Genomic DNA, 21,551 nt, shown 5'->3' with positions numbered 1-21,551 from the left:
GCAGCTGGGATAGGCTCCAGCCCTAAATTGGATAAGCTGAAGAAAATGGATATGAGACAAAGTGTCCCCCATCTACAGTGCAGTCCTGAGCTCCCTCCTCAGACGCCTGAACCCTCACTTGCGCCTTTCTTCAGGTGACCTCAATAGCTCAATAGGTGATGGAGTAGTTCAAGTCCCATATTGCTTTCACCTGAAACCACTGATTGTAATGGCGTTTGCCTTTTTTCACACCTTGGCTCATGTGATTATTCACATGATTAATAATGGGTCAACCACCACCACCAGGGGGACACCCCAACTAGGGTTTAAATACCTGGGTCTCTCCACTGTTCGGCCTTTTGGATGAGAGCTGAAATGTGTTCAAGAAACTTAAAGAAGTCCAGTCATCATTTTTCAAGCTGCAGAGACTACTGTGACCTCAATGACTGAGAACCTACACAGACATGGATGTGCTAAATTGCCAGTTGGTGGTTATAGACTGGTACCTTGGGTTTTTTTTTTTTCTTTCTAGAACTTTTTCTTGGTTGATGGAACTGTGGTATTATTATGCAGTAAGTCATGTTATTGTTGATCAGTGCAACAAAGTATGGTTTGGTGCATACAGTCAGCTACACTGCGTGTGGTCACAGGCTCTGTGACATTGACAGCACAGGGTGTATGTCAGCTAAAGTGACCTTTTAAAGGCAGCAGCAATGATCATTTTAGCTTTAGTTATGCAGTAAGTGAAACTGCTGCAGGTATTTCTGAAATATGGGATGGCAAGGTGCTGTTCTGAGGAAATAGATAGATAGATTTCTTTATTGTCATTGTTACAAGAACAACGAAATATTTTTTCCAGTGACAGCAACAAGGTCACCAAGGGTGACTGGCATTTAAGAATGATGACTGCATCAGTGGTTATGAGCTACTTGTCTCAGAGCAATGCGATGTTTACCATGTGGTCTTATGTGGGTGGTAGAAGCTTTCACAAGGATACCAAGTCAGCATTTTTTTTTTTTTTTTTTAAACTTTCAGTTATACTTGAGTCTAGCGATGTGTTGAATATATATCACATATAATATGTGCTGGTTAATATGTCTTGTTTGATAGCTTGTATTTTAAAAATGCTTTTATACCTTTAACAACAAACTTTCCAAGACAGGAGCAAGCAGCAGGCTTGCAGCCACCTGTGTCTTTTTATCTTCCAGTGATTGCATGCAAAATCCTGAATGTCTTTCTGTCAGATTTCCCCCTTTCTCCATACATCTCTCTTTATACAAAACCAGAATCACCCTATTCTGCAGAGACAAAGAATAGGTGAATGGCAGATGGGTTTTTAAAAATGTTCATCATTAACTCTCACTAGCGCGTCCTTCTCTCATTGTATTTTTCATACACATTTTCCCCTTTCTCTCTCTCTCCATTCTGCCTTCTGTAGAGGATGTCTTATATCATGAAGGTAAGGTTAGACCTCACTCTTTCTGTTCTGTGTGTGGGAGGATGTGGGCACAGAAAGGTGGGATGGGGTTGCCTGCGTGTGTGTGTATGTTATCATCTCCAGGGTTGAGCTAGCGTGTCATTGCTCTCTGTGCATCACCCCTCTCTTGCTGTAATCTGTTAGTTTCCTGTTTCTGTGGTGCTGCGAATCTGCTATTTTTTTTTTTTTTCTTTCATTCCCTGCAGCGATTCGAGGTGCTGCTCACCATGTATGATCTCAGCTACCTTTTGAAATCCTTCTCTGAAGCAGCAATAGTAGGAAATCGTACTAGGGAAGCTATTTTTGGACATGTAGGCACAGAGCACATTCAAGTCTACCATCATTCAGCCATGAATATGTTTCCAAATTTGAATTATCAGCAGACTAAATATGTTTTCATAGTTTAGATTACATACCAGATCAAGTTCATTTTATAGAAAATCTGGTGGAAACTATGTTCTCCATGCACTGTGATATAGTTTTATTAGATAGCTCTCGTAGTGATCCATACCATGAAACAGGTGGCTTTAAACGCTAACCTGTAAATGAGTTGTAAAGCTCAGTTTTGTTAGTCACATGCGCAAACAGTTGTTTAACACAGTAGCCAAAATAACTTCCATACGTATACGTCATGGCCTTGTGTCTGTGAGGTTGTTCTGCACATGAGTAACCGCTGAGTTGCTAATGGAACCTCCGTAATCTGCCTCTCCTCCAACTTTGGGACATGAGTTCCCTGCACACAAAACCAATGTAAGGAAACCACCTTTGAACCATGCACCTGCATTATTGTAAATCCTGTGGCCTCTTCAAAGGTTTCAAAAGACAAGAGGTGACAATCAGGAGTCACTCCTTCCTCCTGATTTCTCATGAAAAAAAAAATCACTCAGGTGAAGTTTAGGGATGTCCCATGAATCAATTTACCGTTTCCAATTGCGTGTTCGACTAGCTTCTCTGTTCCAGCCAAGGACATGGGGCAAATTACATCATGCACAGTCTTAAAATAAGATACTCTTAAGTCATTTTGCAGCACCTGTCTGCGTGGTATAAGCACATTACCGTCATCATGACTTAAGAGTAATTTTTTTTAATGTTTTTAGTCATCAAACCTCAACTCATCATGTTGTTTAGAGGAAACCATGATTGTGACAGCTCTAAGACCCCAGAGTCAACCCAGCAACTCACAAAACCACATTTGTGGTTTGATATAGTGGATAAACAGTTTAGATAAGACTTCCTTATGGTTTTATAAATATTACAGTAGACAGATAAAGCTTTAATATCAAGGTTTTTTTTTCCTTCTCTCCTTGCTGTAGTCAGATGCAGGTAAAGATATAGCATGTACCTTGAAAAATCTTTAAAAAAATATATTTTTTTAATTTTTAAAAAGTATTAGCAATTGTGATTTTACTTTTTGTAAAGCAAGTATAGATTACAGGCTAGTTTGGTCTCAGTCATCATCACATGCTTGCTGCCTTGTTTGTTAATGTGTTTTTGTTGTTGTTTTTTATTATTATTATTTATTTATTTTTTTCTCATTGATGTTTATTCACATGGGATGCACATCAGTGTAAGCTTGCATTATGTTTGCTTTGGAGCATTGGCTTTCAGGAGCGTGTGTGTGTGTGTGTGTGTGTGTGTGTGTGTGTGTGTGTGTGTGTGTGTGTGTGTGTATGCGCGTGTGTGCACGCGCGTGTGTGTGTGTGTGTGTGTGTGTGTGCGCGCGTGTGTGTGTGTGTGTGTGTGTGTGTGGGAGGGGGATTTTGTGTACAGAGTTGTACTTAGTTTATTGTTGACCACCTGCAGGATACCAGTAAGAGCCCACGGCCTATGAAGAAGTTCCTGCCAGGAAATAAGAAGAAAGAGCGCAAGCCCTCTGATGATGACATTCAGATGAGGAAAAGTAAGAGTTTTACCTTTTATATTATGAACTGAATGGAAGGTATAATGGATTATTAAAACAGACTTTAAAACAATACATTTCAGCTGTGTTCTTTTATTAATGTTGTTTGTCAAGAAGTAAATGTTACAAACACAGTTTAGAAACCACTAGACCAGACCTGGGGCTTCTGCACCGCTGCTTTGTCTATACATGAATGATGAAGAATGCACACAGAAAAAACCTCTCACTTTACACCTCATTTACATTCAACAGTGTGATGTGAGGATCAATGAATGCATCCAGTAGTCTTTCCTTTAAAAAAACAAAGAACAAAAACAAACAAACAAACAAAAAACAGTTTCTGCCACCGTTTAACTCTGTGTGTATTTTATATAGTGGTAATCTCTGGTTTTGACAGGCACAGTTGCTCTGGAGGAGGATGCTCAGATTCTGAGGGTGATTGAGGCATATTGCACAGGAGCCAGCCTGCATCAGAGCATCACAGGTGTGTATTTGCAGAAGAAACAAGGATGAATTGTGTCAGTAATGCCTTTTTAGAGCTGATGCAGCCATGAATATAACTTTCTCATTAATTTGTTTGGATGTGTGTGTGCGTGCGCGCAGCGGTGCGGAAAGAGTGTGTCCCCCAGGTGCTCCTGCCAGAGGAAGAGAAGATCATTGTGGAGGAAATGAAGAGCAACGGGCAGACAGTTATTGAGGAAAAGTAAGGATAGTATTACTTAGTTCTCTTTTTAGATATACTTGGATCCTGATTTTTAAAAAAAAATGTTTTCTGTTAGATTCTATTTGTTGAGACGATAAATCTTCACACAGTTAGGACCCTCTATAAGCATCATAAAATAAATACATTTAAAGCGCAAAACAATTAAGCTTTCTTTGACAAGGAGCAGAGCTTTAAAGTGGGAAAAATAACATGCATATCATATCCTGCAGTATGATACAGATGTTGTTCTACCACCTTTTTTTGTCAGGAGCCTGGTCGATGCTGTGTATGCTTTAAAGGATGAGGTTCATGAACTTAAAAAGGTAAGTTAGACTGTTTGGATCAAGTGTATTGGAAAGCTTTTAATTCTGTTAATGGATTTTTTATTTTTTTTTTTTTCCAGCCCAAGTTTTGTGCTATATATGTGGTTTTGGGGGGGCACGCACACATGTTGAACCTGAGAGCAGAGATGAAAGAAAGTAGTGCAAATGACACTATAGCACAAAAGAGACTCTCATTCTCACAAATCAAGTGCCCATATATCCTAAATATGTTCTGGGTCTGGGTTTTTTTCTTTTTTTTTGAGTGGGGGGTGTTTGTGTGTGTGTTTTTTGGCAGTAGTTTGGGGTGGGAGGTAATTTAAATGTAATCAGAATGTTCATCTTTTTTTTCCCTGTAATTCATGTTTAAAAGGCAAATTATGTTCATAATTATTAGCCAGCATACATGCCAGATAACTCCCTCCTGACTGATAAGGTTTGCTTGTACTGAGTGAACTTTACAATTTGCCTGTTTTTTGTAAGCTGACATAGTCACACAACATTTTACACAATATTTTGCAGGAGAACAAGTGGATGAAGCAGTTTCTCGAGGAGGAGCAGAAGTCTCGCAAAGAGCTCGAGAGGCTTGTCCGTAAAATGGTTAAGCAGAAGAATGATTGTGGCTGGGATGACGGCACCCACTGAGCACATCCATCCAATCATCAATATTCATGTGTGGCTGTGCGTGTATGTGTCCACATTTACGTAAGCATGCCTGCAGGGGGGACAGAGTCAGGTGTGTGTGTGTGTGTGTGTGTGTGTGTGCGTGTGCGCGTGCGCGTGTATGTGTGTATTTGTGTATCTATTTTGTGTTACCACATTTCAATCGCGCAGAGCAGACTTGGACTCGCTCTCTGGTGGTGACACTCTGCGTGTCTTCGTTTCAAGTTCTGGAGCTCGATTTCTGTCTTCCTGACCTAGATGAGACTGCAAACATGCTTCCTGAAGCAGCTCAGCTAAACCAAGACAACAAGCAATTCCCCCTTGGTGACTGGCACTGTGAACACTCCCCAGCACATGGATCAATTTTGGACAAGGACATAAAGTTCTTCACCATTTCTTTAGCTTCAGCTGGAAATGGAAAAGTACAAAGCCATTAGATTTAATGGGTGTTCTCTTGCATGCACTTAGCAAGGGGACCAATTTTATTCACATCATGTCTTTGTTATTGTTATATTTTATTTGGCGTAAAGGTCCCCATGGGGAAAATAGATTTTTTTGGGGGGGGGTGGGGGGGGGCTTTCTTATATATGAATCTATTGTTTTTTTTGTTTTTGTTTTTTGTGTGTAATATTCTAGACATTCACATCACACATTTCCAGGCTGCTTTTTAGCCAAACAGTGAAAACAGGTCAATCAGGTTAGCTCATCATCGCAATCTTAGTTTAAAAATGGAGCCCTTCATCGTTTATTTAAAAACTGCATGAATGTACATTTATCTACAGTGTGAATTCTGCATCACAAATGTGATAATTGAGATATATAGTCCAAAGCTATCAGGGATGCAGCTGCATATTAAATAGGAAAGACTTTACTATGTATGATTTATTGTACAAGAGTACGCAAATAGCAACAAAGATTTTACCCTTGTTCTTCTTACTAAGATATAGTCAAGAATCCTTTTAACATATTAATTGCATAGCTTTGCTTTGGTAAATTATTTATTGTTCACCCAAGCATTTAATTGAGATGCTAGCTTTTTAGATATTCTGCTGCCTTTATGTCTGTCTTTTAATAAACTACACTGATTTGTGAAGGCAGAAAAAAAAAATCCCCCTTGCTTTAGTCAAGGGAAAATTTAAAAACATTTTTTTCTAAGAGGTAAAATTACTTTGGTAAAAGAGCATGCCTTCAGAATTCAGTTTTTTTTTTTCTTGCAGCTTCTATAGTGTCCTTGCAGGTTCCTGTAGAGCTGTTGGAGATAAAACTGAGGAAATAGATACCTATTTTTATTTATCAGTGTAGAGTTGAGCTCAGCTGGGTTTTTTTTTAAGTGCCTCCAGAAGGGGTGAATAAACTTAGAGACTTTAAAACCAGGCCGAAACTCAGTGCGTATTGAAATGTCACGGGTGGTTTGTTTTAATACTTCAGCTACAAGCTTAATGGGTATACATGGGTCTGAAAAATGGGGCTTTGAAGCCTCTTTAGAGGACTCGACGCGGTACATTTCCTTATGTGGTTTAGCATCTGCACTGTTAACACTGTTTCCTAATCTTACTGCACTGCAGAGAGGCAGTAGATGGTATTGAAATGCAATAAGTGACTGCTTTATTGACTGACCCTCTGGGTTAGTGCCAGCATGGTGGGCCCAAGTTGGAGAAAATGCAATAAAAAAAAAAAATGAATCCAATTCATTGACCAAAAAAAGCCAGAGTCAAAGTTAAGTATTCATTATATTTCATTTGCCTTTATTTAATCAAGTCTCCTGGCGTTAGCCATTTTGTTCAAACAGAACTGACCAAGCCCCAATTTGTCACAATTGACTCAAAATGTGTCTCATTGTAATACCGTATGTGAAGTGCTGTTCTCGCACGCACCTCTTTACAGGGACTCTGAAGCACTGTGTAAGGTACAGGGCAGCACTGGTACATCAGCAACAGAGTCACTGTCTGGCTTAAGAGCACTTCTTTAGGGAAATGCTTGCTCAGGAGATGAAGATGACCCATGTTAGTCGAATTGGGACACTCCGATAGCATCTAGATTCTGCTGCTTCCTGTACAGATGTATGAGTCTGTCTCATCAGTATGTTCGCTGCTGAGATTAACATTATCGCTGTTTTCTGTAAAAACTGTTTCCATGAGCGCCACATACTGTAGTTTTAAATTCCCATTAGTCTCAGTGAGCACTTACTGGTGGAATGGTGTTGAAGTCCAGTTTCAACCTGCTTATCTCAAACCTTTTCTCCAGACCACTGTGTTTTTGTTTTCGAAAGACTGTTCTATGCAATTATTGTTGTTTGCAAGTATTGTAATGCTTTTTTTTTTTCTAGAAACCCTGTACTTTATGTTTGGTATGATCATTCTTTTAATAAAACTTTAATATAATAAGTGGAGCTTAGCATTTGGAATTCATTTATCTGAGTAATGGAAAACTCCTTAAGATTTCTACCACACAGCATGAGTAGCGGTCCTTCCTTCATACTGGAAATCCACAAACATAGGCTTTTCCATGCTGTGTTCACCATTTGTGTGGTTCAGGAGTTTGTAGGTTGCTGAGATGTGGAAGCGAGAAACAGGATGGAAGGAGTGACTAGAATAGATGACATTCTCTAAGAATGCACCACCTCTGCAACTGTATACACCTCCATAGAGATTCACACTTTCCATGCTCTTGTACTCCAACATGACAGTGACACTGCTAGGTTTTGTTATGTCTAAGGTACTGAGGGTGTTATGTAGGATTTTTATATTACTCATCAACTACAGTATTAAAAAAAAAATGTAGTCACCAGACAGGTTTAGATTAAAGCACTCATAACTAGAACAATAGTCTCAAGGTCTAAATGTACTCGTGAAGGTTTATAATTGATACTGAATGGTTGTCACTGAAATTGTGCTTAAACCACTGCTCCTTCGCACTGAATTTGCTTCCTCTACTACCGCTAAAGTTGGTGGGTAACCATTACCTAAAGTGGTCCCATTTCGCAATGTGAGAAACTGCAGCTTCTCTACGTGGTTTTCTGTGTCCTAAAATTTAAAACCATAGCGGTGCACGCCAACCTAGAATGTGATAAGCATCAGGGGTTTTTTTTTAAACTGGTGATGAATCTGGGTATTTTTACATCTGTTTGTTGGACATTAAGTAAATTAACAGGGTTTTCTTTTTTTTTTTTTTTGGTTTTTTGTTTTTTTCTAGAATTTCTCTGGAAGGCATTGAAATATTCCAAAAATACACCTCATTGTGGTAGACTGTAGCTCATACACATAAAACCTTGGTATCCCCATACTTAAACTATCAGACCTGTGGTTCTTTAGTCTGGATGCTTCAGCCTGTGTGCGTGTCCTTTAATTGTAACTTATTCCTAATATGAAGTAGATGCAAGAAAAACCGAGAAGAGTATAAATGTTTTAGATTAAATATCTATTTCATTTCAATACATCCCTATTTACATCAATAAATACAAAAATTGTGGTAAACAAAAATAAAACAATAAAAAAATTATATAAATTATGTTTGTCTCTTAAATTCAAATGAATCCCCATATATGTTTGAGCCAGCCTATTCAACAGTGTTATCAATTGATAGATCCAAGTCCATTCCCTTAATGAGTTCCTGCTTAGATTTATGCATGTGCCCATATTGGAGTCCTACAGTTTGTATATCCCAAAGACTGTTGCGCCTTCTTCATAGTCCACAAGTGAGAGGTCTTGTACCCAGAGACCGAGTTGGTTTCCTTTCTCCAGTGTAATCACATCTCCCTGACTGGCTGTGCACATGTGAGGGTTCTTTGTACTGCTCAGGTAACAGTAGGCCTTCATTATATCCTTCACATCTTTATCTGCAGCATGTTTCCTCAGCTTGACCAGGCTGGCCAGTGGCTTCACAGAGTGCTCCTTGGAGAAGGTCACTCTGGAGTAGATGTAGTAATCACCATCCTGTGGGATAGTCAGCCAACTCTGTTCGTAATAGTTGATGACTCTAAGAACGGAGTGCCTCGTGTCCCACTGTAGATAACCCGCTAGTGAAAAAAAGAGGTTTAAATAAACATTTTTGGAGAACATTTTAATTTTGCTAATTAGATATTTGATAAATTAAGTTTTTTTAGATGTTAAAAAAAAAAAAATCACATTTTCTTACATGAATTTGGTTTTTCTGCTTTCTGAACTGCCATGCGTGCTGAGGGTTTATAGAACGTGTCCTGTTTGTCCATTTTCTGTTTTTCTGATGAGGGAGAGCCATCTAGAAAAAGAGAACAAATATACAAATTATTGAGACTGTGTCTTTTTTTCTTTTCAGCTTAAAATCTCAAATTGATTATTGAACTGAATATACCTTTTCCTTCAGTTGAGAAACGGTTTCCCTGCAGTGGTGAAAAAAGTAGAACATAAGAAACAGGCAGAACAACATACTGAAGGTCAGTTTTCATAAGACTAACACATGTACACTATTTTTAAGTGAATGTGTTCATATCATTGTTCACAAAGTGAAAGAAGAATTATGAACACCACATCTCAGCAGCATTTCCTTTGTTTTAAATGCAGTTAAACTGTGTGAACCAACAGATGATATTTAATTGCCTTAATATAATCAAATCTATGTGCAGTTCTGTACACTTCCTCATGTTTTAATTAAAAAATATTTACATGTTTCAGTTTAACTGTTATTTTTGATTTTCTTTAAGCTGTAAATTTTATACAAAGCAATTATAAATAAGTCTAAACTAGTTAAAATATGTCATAAGAGGAAAAAAATAGTTTACCATATGTTCATGATAGTACAGGTAGAAGAATCCTGCAAGTGAAAGAAATAAATGCAGCACCACTACGCCAACCAAAAACCGGATGAGAACCTTGTTGTGGCCCCTTGATGGAAGAGAAGCTGGGATGAGGACCGGTTGGGACCTGCTGCGTGGAGGCACCGGTGGTGGAGCAAGGCTGGTCTGGTAAGTGTTGATCATTATAGTGAGGAGTGGTGAGAGCTGCAGAGGCCTGACGTCCGTGACATCCCATGCGCTTTTGAACTGCTCCTCTCTCGAGCATCTGAGTTTATGTCTCACTACTTCCTGGAAGGTCTGAGTTCTTTGAGATGCAGATGCCTTTGCCACTTTTGTTGAATGCGTATGTGTGTTGTGTCTTAGGTGATAAACCTCACTGCATTTCTTTCTTCCTTTCTCTCAGCTGCATGCCTATCATGCTACACACTGTAATGTGATTGTAATGTGAACTTGTGCACTCAATAGTACTTTCACTTTTTGGGCCAACACAAATCCCCAAAAAACTGTTTCATTTTTGTATATAAACTGGTGTAGTTTGCGTAAAAGTATTTAAAGAAAAATAAGTTGCAAATTCCATTGCATCAATTTGATATCACACGGCACATACATGCATAAATCTATATTAAGAGTTCAGTAGTATTTTCACACCATCTATTTTCACACCATTTTCACAGATTATTTCTGGAAATTACCTGATCAGCCTACATGTCGCATGCAGCCAAAAGTAACAATACACTGAGCAATTCTCTTTTTAAAACACATGCCAGTACCTCCCTGAATATTGTGTCATAGGTCACTGAAGTTGAGAGTAAAGTTGGCTGTGTGACCATAGGATCATTGTCAGAATAGTGAATGTCAGAATAGTGAATAGTGAATCAGTGTGAATTATTATATCTTTATTTATATTTATAATAACTGCGGCTGCTGTTACACCCAAATTTCCCCTCTGTGGGACAATAAAGGCTGTTTCTTCTTCTCTTCTTCTTCTTCTTCTTCTTCTTCAATACAACCTCAAAAGGTTACTTTTTACATTTTTGCAATATTAATTTAATTATTGCAGTAATTTACCCCCAAATCAATCAGTGTGGAACAACTCAGAATCTAAACGCAGTGACTAAATTCAAGAATAGTTGAATCTGAGTATAGTTCACAAATCAGTGTTGGCTAGACCATGGCGTGTCCATTCAAATACACGACACTGTTAACGACCGCACGATGTGAGAATTATGCTTAGTTGTGGTAGCGGATTCGTCAGGAAGGAGACCAGCAATTGTTTTTTTGAGCCCACACAGCCAAAGTGAAAACTGTTTAATGTGGCATATTCACACGGCTGCCTACAGGGTTCTGCGTACAAGCACTGTGAAGCTTGTCGTTCCATAGGTTGCATTCAGTCAGTGAAATTTTCATTTCCAAAACCAGTGGCTAAAAGCACACAAAATATTTTTACACAAACTACAATATATGATTATGACCTGTAATGTACTCTTGCTCTTTTAAATGTATTGATTTTAAGCCCCTAATCAGTAATGATTGTTATATGTCCACATATTCTTTAAAGATTTGAATGCTGTTGTGGGATTTTATACTCATTTTCCATTTTAAAGTCATGTAAATAAATATAATATCAGGGTATATTATGTTTGCTACTGTGCACACGAAAATATTTCTGGATAAAAGCTGAGTCTTTTCTGAATTCTGAAAATAAGTGCCAGAAAAATATACTACAAAAACAGGTAAAATTATTTTTATGCAGTTGTCTAAACAAAAAAAATGTGTTGAATGTCTCATAAATCTGTTACAATGGCCCACTGCCTCCCCTAGTGGTTTAAAATATTTTTACCATACAAAGTCTTATTACATTAACTACTTTGCAGTGGTTGCTCCCACTTTCTGTAGTTTTTCTGAATTTATTTTATGTAAAATATTAAAGACATTCATTGACTTGTGCTGTTCCATATACACTCAGGTACACCTTGCTATTATTGGGTTAGACCTCCTTTTGCGTTCAGAACTGCTTTAGTTCTTTTACTCATAGATTTAACAAGCTGATGGAAACATTCCTCAGAGACTTTGGCCCATACTGACATGACAGCATCATGCAGCTGCAGCAGAAATCAAGACTCAGCCAACCAACTAACATTTTTCCAATCTTCCATTGTACAGTTTTGGTGAGCCTGTGCAAATTGCAGCCTCAGTTTCCTGTTCTTTTATAGGAGTGGCACCTGGTGTGGTCTTCTGCTGCTGCTGCCCATCTGCTTCAAGGTTTGATGTGTTGTGCTTTCTTTTGCTTACTTTGGTTGTAATGAGTAGTTATTTGAGTTACTGTTGCCTTCCTATCAGCCTTTCTACCTAGCCTTGAAGCAGTCTGGCCATTCTCCTCTGACTTCTGGTACCAACAAGTCATTTTCCCCCAGAGAAAAAAGCAATAATTATAAAAGTTACAGTCATTTGAAAAGAAGAACTTTTTTACGGCGTGTGTTGGCTGCAGAGCACAGTGTTTCTGGGGCTACTGGGGATCTGGACTCGTGAGGAGCCGAGGGAGGCTTGTCTATGAACATGGAAATATTCTGACAGCTGTGTCCTCGGATTTCGGTGCACCTCTCCTTGTACAATCTCAGGTTCTCCTTTGCACTTCATGAAAGCTGCAAAGCATCTATAAAACTGTGTAAAGGTATAATCAAGAATGGAATAGTATGGTCAGTCCAATAAGCAGTGATTTCACGATTTTCAGCTCAAAGGGCTAAATCTGCCTGAAAGGTTTATTAGCTCTAGGATACATTTAAAAAAACAAGATAATCTTTACTAGACCCTGAAATGAAACATTGTGTAATTTCATGCAACATCACCATATCATCTGTAAGTATATAGACTTACCTCACCATAACTGGCACCCCTGTGTTATAATGTTATCTGCTATTGGATAACCAGAATCATCCAATTTTCTACCACAGCTCCCCCATCACCCCAACATCTTCCTTTTGCTGCACTGTGGCTTTTTTTTAAAAGGTAACTATCTCTCATCAGAATCTGTGTCCTTGCTCAGTTTCATGAAAGGCTTCCCCAGCAGTAGAGCCCTTTCTGCCAAATCATACTTTTCTTTTTCTGATTGAGTCTGGAGTCGTTAGAAACACATTACATCTGCCCATACTGTATACATATATGACATCTACTGTGTTTCATAAACTGAGCTTCATTTTCAGTGTCACACAGCTATTGAGTTCTCCTCAGTAGACAAACAGTGCCACTCCATTTTGTCTCCATTTTTATGCACTTTAACCACCCGTTCTAGATAACATACTTATATCTAGTAATACTTGTAATATAGAGTTAATCAGTTAATCTAGATAATCATTCATCCGCACTTATATCCTCAACTCTGCAGTTTCAGTCCCCATATGTCTTATTTTGTGTTATTCATTTGCTTACATAGGCCAATTATTGATTGAGTACTGAAATCCACACTACACACTGCAGTATGTGTATCATTTGAAAATGATACACATACTTTGATGCCCTCGTGTGGTATTACGCAGAAAAGGCCACATACTTGGCAGAGGATCCCACATTCCCCATAATGTTGTCATATTATAGTAATTATCTATGTTTGATTCTCAAAAAAAATAAATTCAATTTAACCAGAAGACAGTTAGCTAAGGTTAGAGCCCAGCTGATATTAGCTATTTGCCAATCTATCTGTATTGGCATTTATAATAGCCAAAAAATTAACAGGAGAAACACCTTTGACCACATTATGAGTGTTGGCCTCGCACAGTTTGTTCAACAGAGGGCACTCTGCTGCTTCCCTGTTGGCAACAGGTGTTTGTAATGCCACAAACACAGCAACCAGCTGAGCCAAGCAGAACTGGGCGGAGCATAATGCATAAATGAGTAAATAAATACACATAACAAATGTTAGTGAAATCGGTTTATGTTTTATATGACTGAAAGAAAAAAAAGAATATTGAAAGGTATATTGGAATATCTGATTTTTAAATCTCCAAATATCAGTATCGGTATCGGTTTTAGTAGCTCAGATAAATCATAAGGTAAGTGGTTACTGCAGTACCTCACTTGTCAGTATTGATTTCATACACCCATGACTACCTCCGAACGTAATTGCCATTGTGATGGTTATCTTGGTACTTTATGAATAAATGAGCATGTCTGTCTTATGAGAAAAAAAAATGGCCCTACAGAAAAGAACACCTACTCCTTCTGTTAAATTACTGCTTACATCTGATGCACTCAGTTACACTTCTCCTTGGGATTAAGTCATGGCCCTTGTTGCTCTGCCTCCACAATCATGTAATAACTACTCAAAAATCTCAAACAGCAGTCACTTCTGCGTGAATGACCTTCTGTCCTCTTCTCCCAAATCATGTTGATTATAATGCTCAGTTCTGTCTACTGTCTCCCACAGTTTTTGTCCTTCCCTCTCTGTGCTCTTCACTTTTTCCTCATTAATTGATTGAGATATTACTACAGCTGGATCCAAGAGCAGTATTATTATGGGTCCTCTGGCAGCTAAACAAAACACAATTATCAAACAGTAAATCTAAAGTGTGCCTGAGTTTGTAGGCGGAGCTTTACAGACAGCTATGTGACTGCTCTCTAAATGTGATGCTGTCAGTCAAAAATAAAAAGGTTTGAGTTTGACCCACAGCGATGCTGCTGATATAAATCTTATTTATCCTTCTGATGCATTGTTCAAGCGGCTTTTGAGAAGCCAGATCCACAGACAGATCGCCAAGTTTCTAAAAATAGCTGATGGGTGGGTTCTCAGTTGATGCAGCTGAGCCCCAATTCATTGCAACAGTGATCAAGTCTGCAAAGCCCCTTTCTGCTCAGATTCTCTTGGGTGCACCAAGCTTAAACAAAATCGAGGTACTTATATAATAACAGGTATCCAGTAGCAACAAGTTACTTCCTTGATCTAAAAATACCTTCTAGAACATTTGCTTATAGGAGCAGTCGGAACAGGGAGTGGGAAGAATGCAGTACTAACAAGGAGCTCTTAATTACCAGTTATTTATGTGACTGTCAGGCCTATGCATCCCCAATAAAGATGGCATGAGTCACTGTAAACTGAGATTGGTTTACTGTCCTTAAGAACATAGACAGTCTCAACTTTATGCTCTCCCCTTAAACATGATCCCTCATTCTTTCCCCTCTTTGATGAATTGCACAGATCAGTGATTTCTATGATTGTCTGACTTGATTCTCCTTTAAATTACCTTAAAAACACATGACCAAATGTTAGTCTGACAACTGCCTCTAAGCCCCTAGCACATGATATTATGTTTCAAGAATCTCAGCATTCAAGATATTAGTCTTTGAGAATAAGGTTACTGTGAACAAAAAGACAGCAGATTTCACCAAGATCTAAGTTTAGACTAATGCCATTTAAACTCTTTTCTGGCATCTGCTTTCAGTGTTTTTATTTTAACATTATAAATCTTTAAATAAATAAACAGAAGCATGACACTAAGTTACATAGTTCTCCGTTAGTCCTGCGTGATTGTTCAAACATGTGCATTCTCCGTAAGTATGAATGAACTCACCCTCTTAATGGCAACCAGTTTTCTTCCATAAGAGTATAGCATGAGCAGAAGGGGCAACAGCAGACAGAAGATGAAGAGACACAACACATACGAGATGCTGGTGGGTGAGTGGAGGTGCCATTGGATGGAGCAAGTGGTACCAGGACCCTCTGGTCCATAGCTGCTCCAACCTAGGAGGGGTGGCAATGTCCAAAAGAGGGAGTAGAACCAGGAGCCTACGACACACAGCCAGGCCTTCCTGAAATCTGAGATGTCAACCTGGGAGAAATGAAGCACGGTGTTGTAGCGCTCATATGATAGAAGAGACAAGGACACAAGGGACACAATTCCTGATGAAGCAAGAGGGAAGAAAATTTAAAAAGTACTTTAGATTTAATGATCAGAGGCTAGTTATTGTTCAAATGACAGTCCCCACTTGCCCCTGTAGCAACTCTACAACTCTGCAAAGTGGTTAAAGTTTTAATGACTCCTTTGAAAACTCAAATTTTTTGTATGTTGTGCAGTGTATGGTGATGGTAGTGTTACAGCTGAGGAGGAAAATAGGTCAAAAGGTCACAAATGAGAATCTATCAAGTGACCTGTTAGATCCCAAACATGGACACAACATGGAAAAAGATGCATTAGTGCTTTAAATCACCATTATTATATCACCATTATTATAGCAGCTATATAAAAAATTATATATTTTGTGTTGTGCTTGAAGAAGAAAACCAAATGCAAGTTAATGTTAAATTTAAATAGAGTCTTAAAATACTTCTAATTTTTGCTTAGTATTTTGCTTTCATAGTACTATATGCTTCTACGTTTCTGGGGCAAATATTACAGCTTTTACTCCTCTATAATACTGTTCCACTGCTTATGAACAGGGACGTCATGGCCAAAATTGTTTGTATATTGAATTTTTACGAGTAAATAGGGGGGAAATGGTCATAATAGTACTCCTAATATAGTGACTCACCAAATAGGAATTGGCAAATCCATACCACTTACAGCCGTACTCTCCAATAAGCCATCTCCCGTGCAGGCTGGCAGCGAAACTGAAAGGTGTCCCGAAAACGCACACGAGAATGTCACTCAGGCTGATGTTCAACAGGATGAGATTGATGGGCGTCCAGAGGGAGCGAAACTTTGCAAATACGAGCAGAGTGAGAAAGTTGCTGAGGATTAACGCCACTAAAATAAAGCCGAGGCATACTGCCGCCACCGTATGGCCCGTCCGACCCCGGGGCTCTGGGGCGCCATGGAATCCCACAGGGCTTCGTCCGTACTGACGCTGGATCTAAAGAGGGAGCTGTCCGTCGTGCTGAAATTCCATTCGTGTACGTACACGACCATGGCAGTGATACCAGAGATGAGAGCTGAAGAAGAGCTGGACATACAGAAGGAAGCAATGTTCCGGTGAACAGCAGCTTTACGCGCAGTGAGAATTGGTGTAACATTGGAGTATGAAGTGACTTCTTGAAATCCAGCTATGCAGCTACCCCCATTCCCTTCACTCTGTCACACACACTGATTGATCTTTCTTTCTACGAATTTCCCAAGTTATTATAATGAGTCCTTTTGATTACAATGGCCCGAGTAAACAGAATAAATCCACCAAGTTCACAGCTTTCCAGCTGCAAACACAATGCCTTTTAGGGCGCTGTGCTGAGCTTATGAAACGTGATTCAGATTCGCATAATTACACGTATTTCCACTGAGTTTGATCATTTTTCATGGCGGATATAAGCCACATTAAATGATTGTCCAAAATAACGTTCTAATTTTACGGACAGCTTGGAGAAAATTGCACTCGGCGTTCCGCTCCAGGAAGCCAGACTTTGTTGCACGGTTTTGCTGAGCTGTGCGTTTTCGTATTCATTGCTGCTTTCTGTGCCAGACTGCTGCTCTGCATAGCCGCATACAGCAGGACACACAGAAAGTCACCACAAAGAAAGTTTCACACTCGTTTAGCATTTTCTTTTTGTACCTTCCCGTACCAACTCAGCTCATCCTATTTAAAATCACATCACAGACAGTCTGTAATCCCGTGACTTATTATATCCCGTGAATTTACTAGAGACTTTAAAGTAGTTCATTCTTTTTTTTAAAGTGTGTTTTTGATGTTCTTTCCTTGCATTGTTAAAATCTTTTGCACACAGCAATGGATTAGTGCTTTCAAAAAGTGTCGTGTGTAAACAAGGATATTTCAATAGAGAAAATAAATTGCAATCAGTAAATGCCTGCAAATATAGAAATAAACATGAAGCAATATAAAACATCTGGTACATCGTTCTATTTGCATATGTTATAGGGTCTGAAAGGTGCAAAAACGTCAGTAAATGGTCTTTGAAGGAGACTTACTATGCTTATTTCCAGCTACACATTTATATTCTTGGATTACACTAAAGAAGCTGTGCTTGATTCACAGTTCAAAGTCATTTATACTTATGCTCTACTGGGCTTCGGTCCAGCTACTCCTTCCATCCACTGCCTACAACAAGCTGTTTTAGTGCCTCATTCTTATGAGTAGCTGCTCCTTGCAAACAAAGGCTTGCACAGCAGATGGGTGGGGCTCCTGGGCTTACAGGTAGAGGTGTTGGCCTGAAATAACCATATTAAGAATATATTCTGAGAGAGGCTGAGTAGAAAACATTGTCTGAAACTGAACATTTAGAGCAGTTTGAGCCAGGGAATACTTTCACATATGCTAACCTCATTATTTGAAACTATGGTCACGTTTAATATGAACATTCACTTTAGATTTACTCTACATTTTTAAATCAAATGTAAAGACAAAATACATACAAAATTGTGTGTGTGTGTGTGTGTGTGTGTGTGTGTGTTTACATGCTGAAAAGAAAGAGAGCTGCAAGTGTTAAAAAAAAAAAGGGTACGCCTAAATGAAATCACATCTGATATCTGATATCTAACTGATACATGCCATTCTGCCACCATCACGCAGGGTAAATCTCAAATGCTGCAGGTCACTAGTTCCATTAACTCACAAGCAGCAACTGTGAACTCCTTATGCCCCTCCTTTTTGCAACTCTGCAATCAGCATCATTGGCTTGTTGAAAGCTCAGTGGGCAGTAATCACTTCAGGTCCAATTGCCTTACCAACACCAGCCTCCAAACATAGGCCTTAGATTGGCCTGATTATGCCTGACACAAGAGGAGAAGAAGGATTACGGTTTCAAGCCTGCATGGTTTCTGAATCCATGCCTACCTCCTGGTGAGGCACAAATTGTCTGCTCTTCCCCCCCTTCACACCTGCTGCCAATCTTCTTTCTGCAGTGTTTTAAAGATACCAGAAAGATCCTTAAATTGTTAACAAGAAGCCCTTCCAATCTGAAGCTCTACAGTTTCATTCACACCTGATTCTTGCTTTTAAGAGACTGCCAGTCTTAAAAGACAGAGAGCAATTAAGGATTCTCTTTGCCCACTTTACAATAATTGAGTTGGAAGACTGCAGAGTTTTGTCAGTGCTGGAGTTTTTTTTTAATTATTATTAATTTCTATCCAGCATTTTTTATTATATGAGCTATATATTCTTTAAATGCTCATATTATAATGTGAGGAAAAGAAAATTATAGAATGAGTTGACAGGAAAAACCTATTTGATTCTACATAGCAAGAAATTTGTGACAGTACTTTTTGTGTTATAAAGGTTTGTATTCAGTCTGTACAATAGCACATTTTCCCCTTTAGTTTTATATTAAAATACAAACCTGTTGTCATTTACACAAATCATGATAGAAATATCACAGTAGCTGTGATTTATAGTCATTTCTATAGAATATATAAAATATTTTCAACAGTACAAAAGGATGCCTTGCATATATATATATATATATATATATATATATATATATATATATATATATATATATATATATATATATATATATATATATATATATATATACTGACCTCATTATTTGAAACTTTGGACCTGTTTAATGTAAGCATGCACTTTAAAATTAGCCTCAGCTGACCTTCTCTCTCTCTGAAGTGGTTAGAGAGTTACAGATATTACAGTTAAATTAATATAAAACTACAAAGAGTTAATCATTGTAATCCAAAAAGGCAAAGCAGTACCTGCAGGGATAGTTATGGTACAGCTATGGAGTCACATTAGATCATAGAATAGAATGCCTTTATTGTCATTATACAGAATGTACGATGATTGTCTTGATTGTCTTCTTAGTTGCGTACTGTGTTGCATATGAAAAGATCTGGAATAATGTTTGCGTAATGAGATTCAGCAGGAAACTAAGCCAGTTGTGCTATTTAACTGTGACAATGTGATAAATGTGAAAACATCAACCTATTGACGATTTCCAGTAGAAGGCACATACTGTATGAGCACCTACAAGTCCTGGTAAGACTTGTTTAACATCTCAACCCCCACATCAGGAAGATCAACCTTGAGTACACGATGACAGAAAGAGATCAGGCTAAACGGGCTGATCTTGGACTTCAGATCAGCAGTTCCTTCGTCAGACCCTTTTTTTTTAAGGATACTAGAAATTGGTTTTGATGTGGATAGCCAGGAAAATGTAATCAAGATAGACAAATAGAAACTTGTCATTCATATCCATACAATTATTGTTGTCCAAAGCCTGGAAGGCTACAAGGCTAAAAGACATCACCTATTAACCAAGTATGCTGTGTATGAATTGTCTATCCATAACATGCTCCAACCAACAGCTGTTGGTTAGTGACTGATTATAAAGTGTTAGGCTACTGGGTACAGACACCTGAAAGGTACCTCATCCTCCAGTACTTGCACCTGGCTGAGCCTCTTGGAACAGTGCCTAGAAGGCCAATTTGGTAACCAATTCGTGGTGTAATGCAGTACCAGATGGGAATATTAACACAGCATCATCATTAATCCATCCTCATCATGTGGGGACAGCTCGTCCTCCATCTGTGACCATGAAAGATGTCAGCAGTTAAATATACTGTCATCTCCATGAGAAAAACCAGTTGGTGAGCTGACACTAAACATATTACACTCACTGAGTTATCATGTGCTGCATATAAATAACAGAATTTTAGTCTATATAGAAATGGATATAAGACAGTAGCAATAATCCTCAATTTATTGCTGAAAATGGTCAATGGTAAAATTAAAGCTCACAGTAAATGCTAGCAGCATGGGAAAATCACACATGATGCATGCACATTTTCCTTTTTTAAGTCAATATTCGCACAATAAGGGGACAAAATAAGTAAGAAACTAATAACATTCTCATCCGCTTCAGTGCAAACTACCATACTACTTTAAGGCATCGTGACAAAAAGACGTCATTATCATAAATATGATGATCCCTGCCCTACTGTGCAGATTAATGTGAAACTCATCTCTGCTTGACACTTTCTGCAGATAAATAATAATGCATTCAAAAATTCAGTGAATTCTGAAAGGCAGTCGAATCTAGCTCTAATGAGTTTATTCTGCAGATTTCACAAAAAAATAGATCTCAGTTCAACAATAAAACGATGGCAGATTTACATTTGTAAATTAAATCTGGTTTTAAGTTTCACTGACAAAATGATTCATGCCATTGTTAATAATTGTGAAACCTTTGTAGTATTTACAATGAATTTTCACTGTATGTGAGCCCATATTAAATCAATCTTTTGTCTCAATTATTTATTTATTAAGGAACACAATGACTGTGAAGGGTTTCTGAACTTTTTTCCTTTTAGTCTTTCATTCCTTCTGGTTTTTGTGAGATGTGCTCACATACCTTTTCAGACCATGGCACTCCCACATGCCTGCCTTTCCTGCTTTAAAAATAACTTCCTCTCCTCTCCACTTACTGTTCAGTTGTTCCTTATACCTGAGTTGTTCTTTGTGCTAGACTCAAATATAATACTGATACTGGTCTGTTTACCTTTGCCCTTGTTTTAATCCTAAACTCGTCTGTTCTCTTTTAACCTTGCCATAGCCTGTTGTAATTTATTAGCCTGGATGCATTTTTTTTTTTTCTAAGTAAAACATTTTACATTTATGTACCGAGTCATGCTTTTGGGTACTTATTTGAGAACTATAACACTTTCCATAATATCATTTACTAATGTTTAAGATAAATTAGATGCAGCAGTTGAAGAAAGATTCACATAATTTATCAAAGTACAAGTAACATTGCCACAGTATGAAAATACTCAGTTGTAATTAAAAACTTT

At 38.3% G+C, this 21,551-nt stretch overlaps 3 protein-coding genes across 5 annotated transcripts in view; 1 reads left to right on the top strand and 2 right to left on the bottom strand.

Annotated features, from left to right (window-relative positions):
* Nucleotides 1–7,414, top strand: part of arhgef6 (Rac/Cdc42 guanine nucleotide exchange factor (GEF) 6) — a 30,016-nt gene extending 22,602 nt beyond the window's left edge. Inside the window, exons 17-22 of one of the 3 annotated variants that reach the window (XM_030738822.1) lie at nt 1,418–1,438; nt 3,260–3,356; nt 3,754–3,840; nt 3,960–4,059; nt 4,328–4,382; nt 4,902–7,413. In XM_030738822.1, the coding sequence (XP_030594682.1) occupies nt 1,418–1,438; nt 3,260–3,356; nt 3,754–3,840; nt 3,960–4,059; nt 4,328–4,382; nt 4,902–5,024 (483 nt within the window). In that variant the 3' untranslated portion in view covers nt 5,025–7,413. Of the gene's footprint in view, nt 1–1,417; nt 1,439–3,259; nt 3,357–3,753; nt 3,841–3,959; nt 4,060–4,327; nt 4,383–4,901 lie in introns of all 3 variants that reach the window. The other 2 variants (XM_030738823.1, XM_030738824.1) reach the window with 2 other exon arrangements.
* Nucleotides 7,415–8,514: 1,100 nt separating this feature from the next.
* Nucleotides 8,515–10,035, bottom strand: cd40lg (CD40 ligand). The gene is made up of 4 exons (XM_030738825.1): nt 9,799–10,035; nt 9,372–9,399; nt 9,177–9,278; nt 8,515–9,057 (listed from the first exon to the last, which is right to left on the bottom strand). The coding sequence occupies exons 1-4, from the start codon at nt 9,994–9,996 to the stop codon at nt 8,687–8,689; spliced, it is 699 nt and encodes a 232-aa protein (XP_030594685.1). The 5' UTR covers nt 9,997–10,035; the 3' UTR covers nt 8,515–8,686.
* Nucleotides 10,036–12,279: 2,244 nt separating this feature from the next.
* LOC115787153 (opsin-3) lies at nt 12,280–16,709 on the bottom strand. Its single transcript, XM_075074403.1, is given in 5 exon segments — nt 12,280–12,478; nt 12,480–12,484; nt 15,375–15,703; nt 16,329–16,601; nt 16,604–16,709. Coding segments are annotated over 5 exon segments (912 nt in total).
* Nucleotides 16,710–21,551: the final 4,842 nt, after the last annotated feature.

This window comes from Archocentrus centrarchus, chromosome 10, assembly GCF_007364275.1.
Source record: "Archocentrus centrarchus isolate MPI-CPG fArcCen1 chromosome 10, fArcCen1, whole genome shotgun sequence".
Lineage (NCBI taxonomy): Eukaryota > Metazoa > Chordata > Actinopteri > Cichliformes > Cichlidae > Archocentrus > Archocentrus centrarchus.
The sequence above is the reverse complement of the archived record's forward strand: the minus strand, read 5'-3'. Positions and strand labels throughout refer to the sequence as shown.

What these genes read in the sequence shown, in the direction of transcription:
- cd40lg (XM_030738825.1), bottom strand. Translation starts at nt 9,996, where the DNA reads ATGATCAACACTTACCAGACCAGCCTTGCTCCACCACCGGTGCCTCCA. An exon ending in TGTACTATCATGAACATATG is followed by an intron (nt 9,400 to 9,798) that starts GTAAACTATTTT and finishes TCACCACTGCAG; the next exon opens with GGAAACCGTTTCTCAACTGA. An exon ending in AGCAGAAAAACCAAATTCAT is followed by an intron (nt 9,058 to 9,176) that starts GTAAGAAAATGT and finishes TTTTTTCACTAG; the next exon opens with CGGGTTATCTACAGTGGGAC.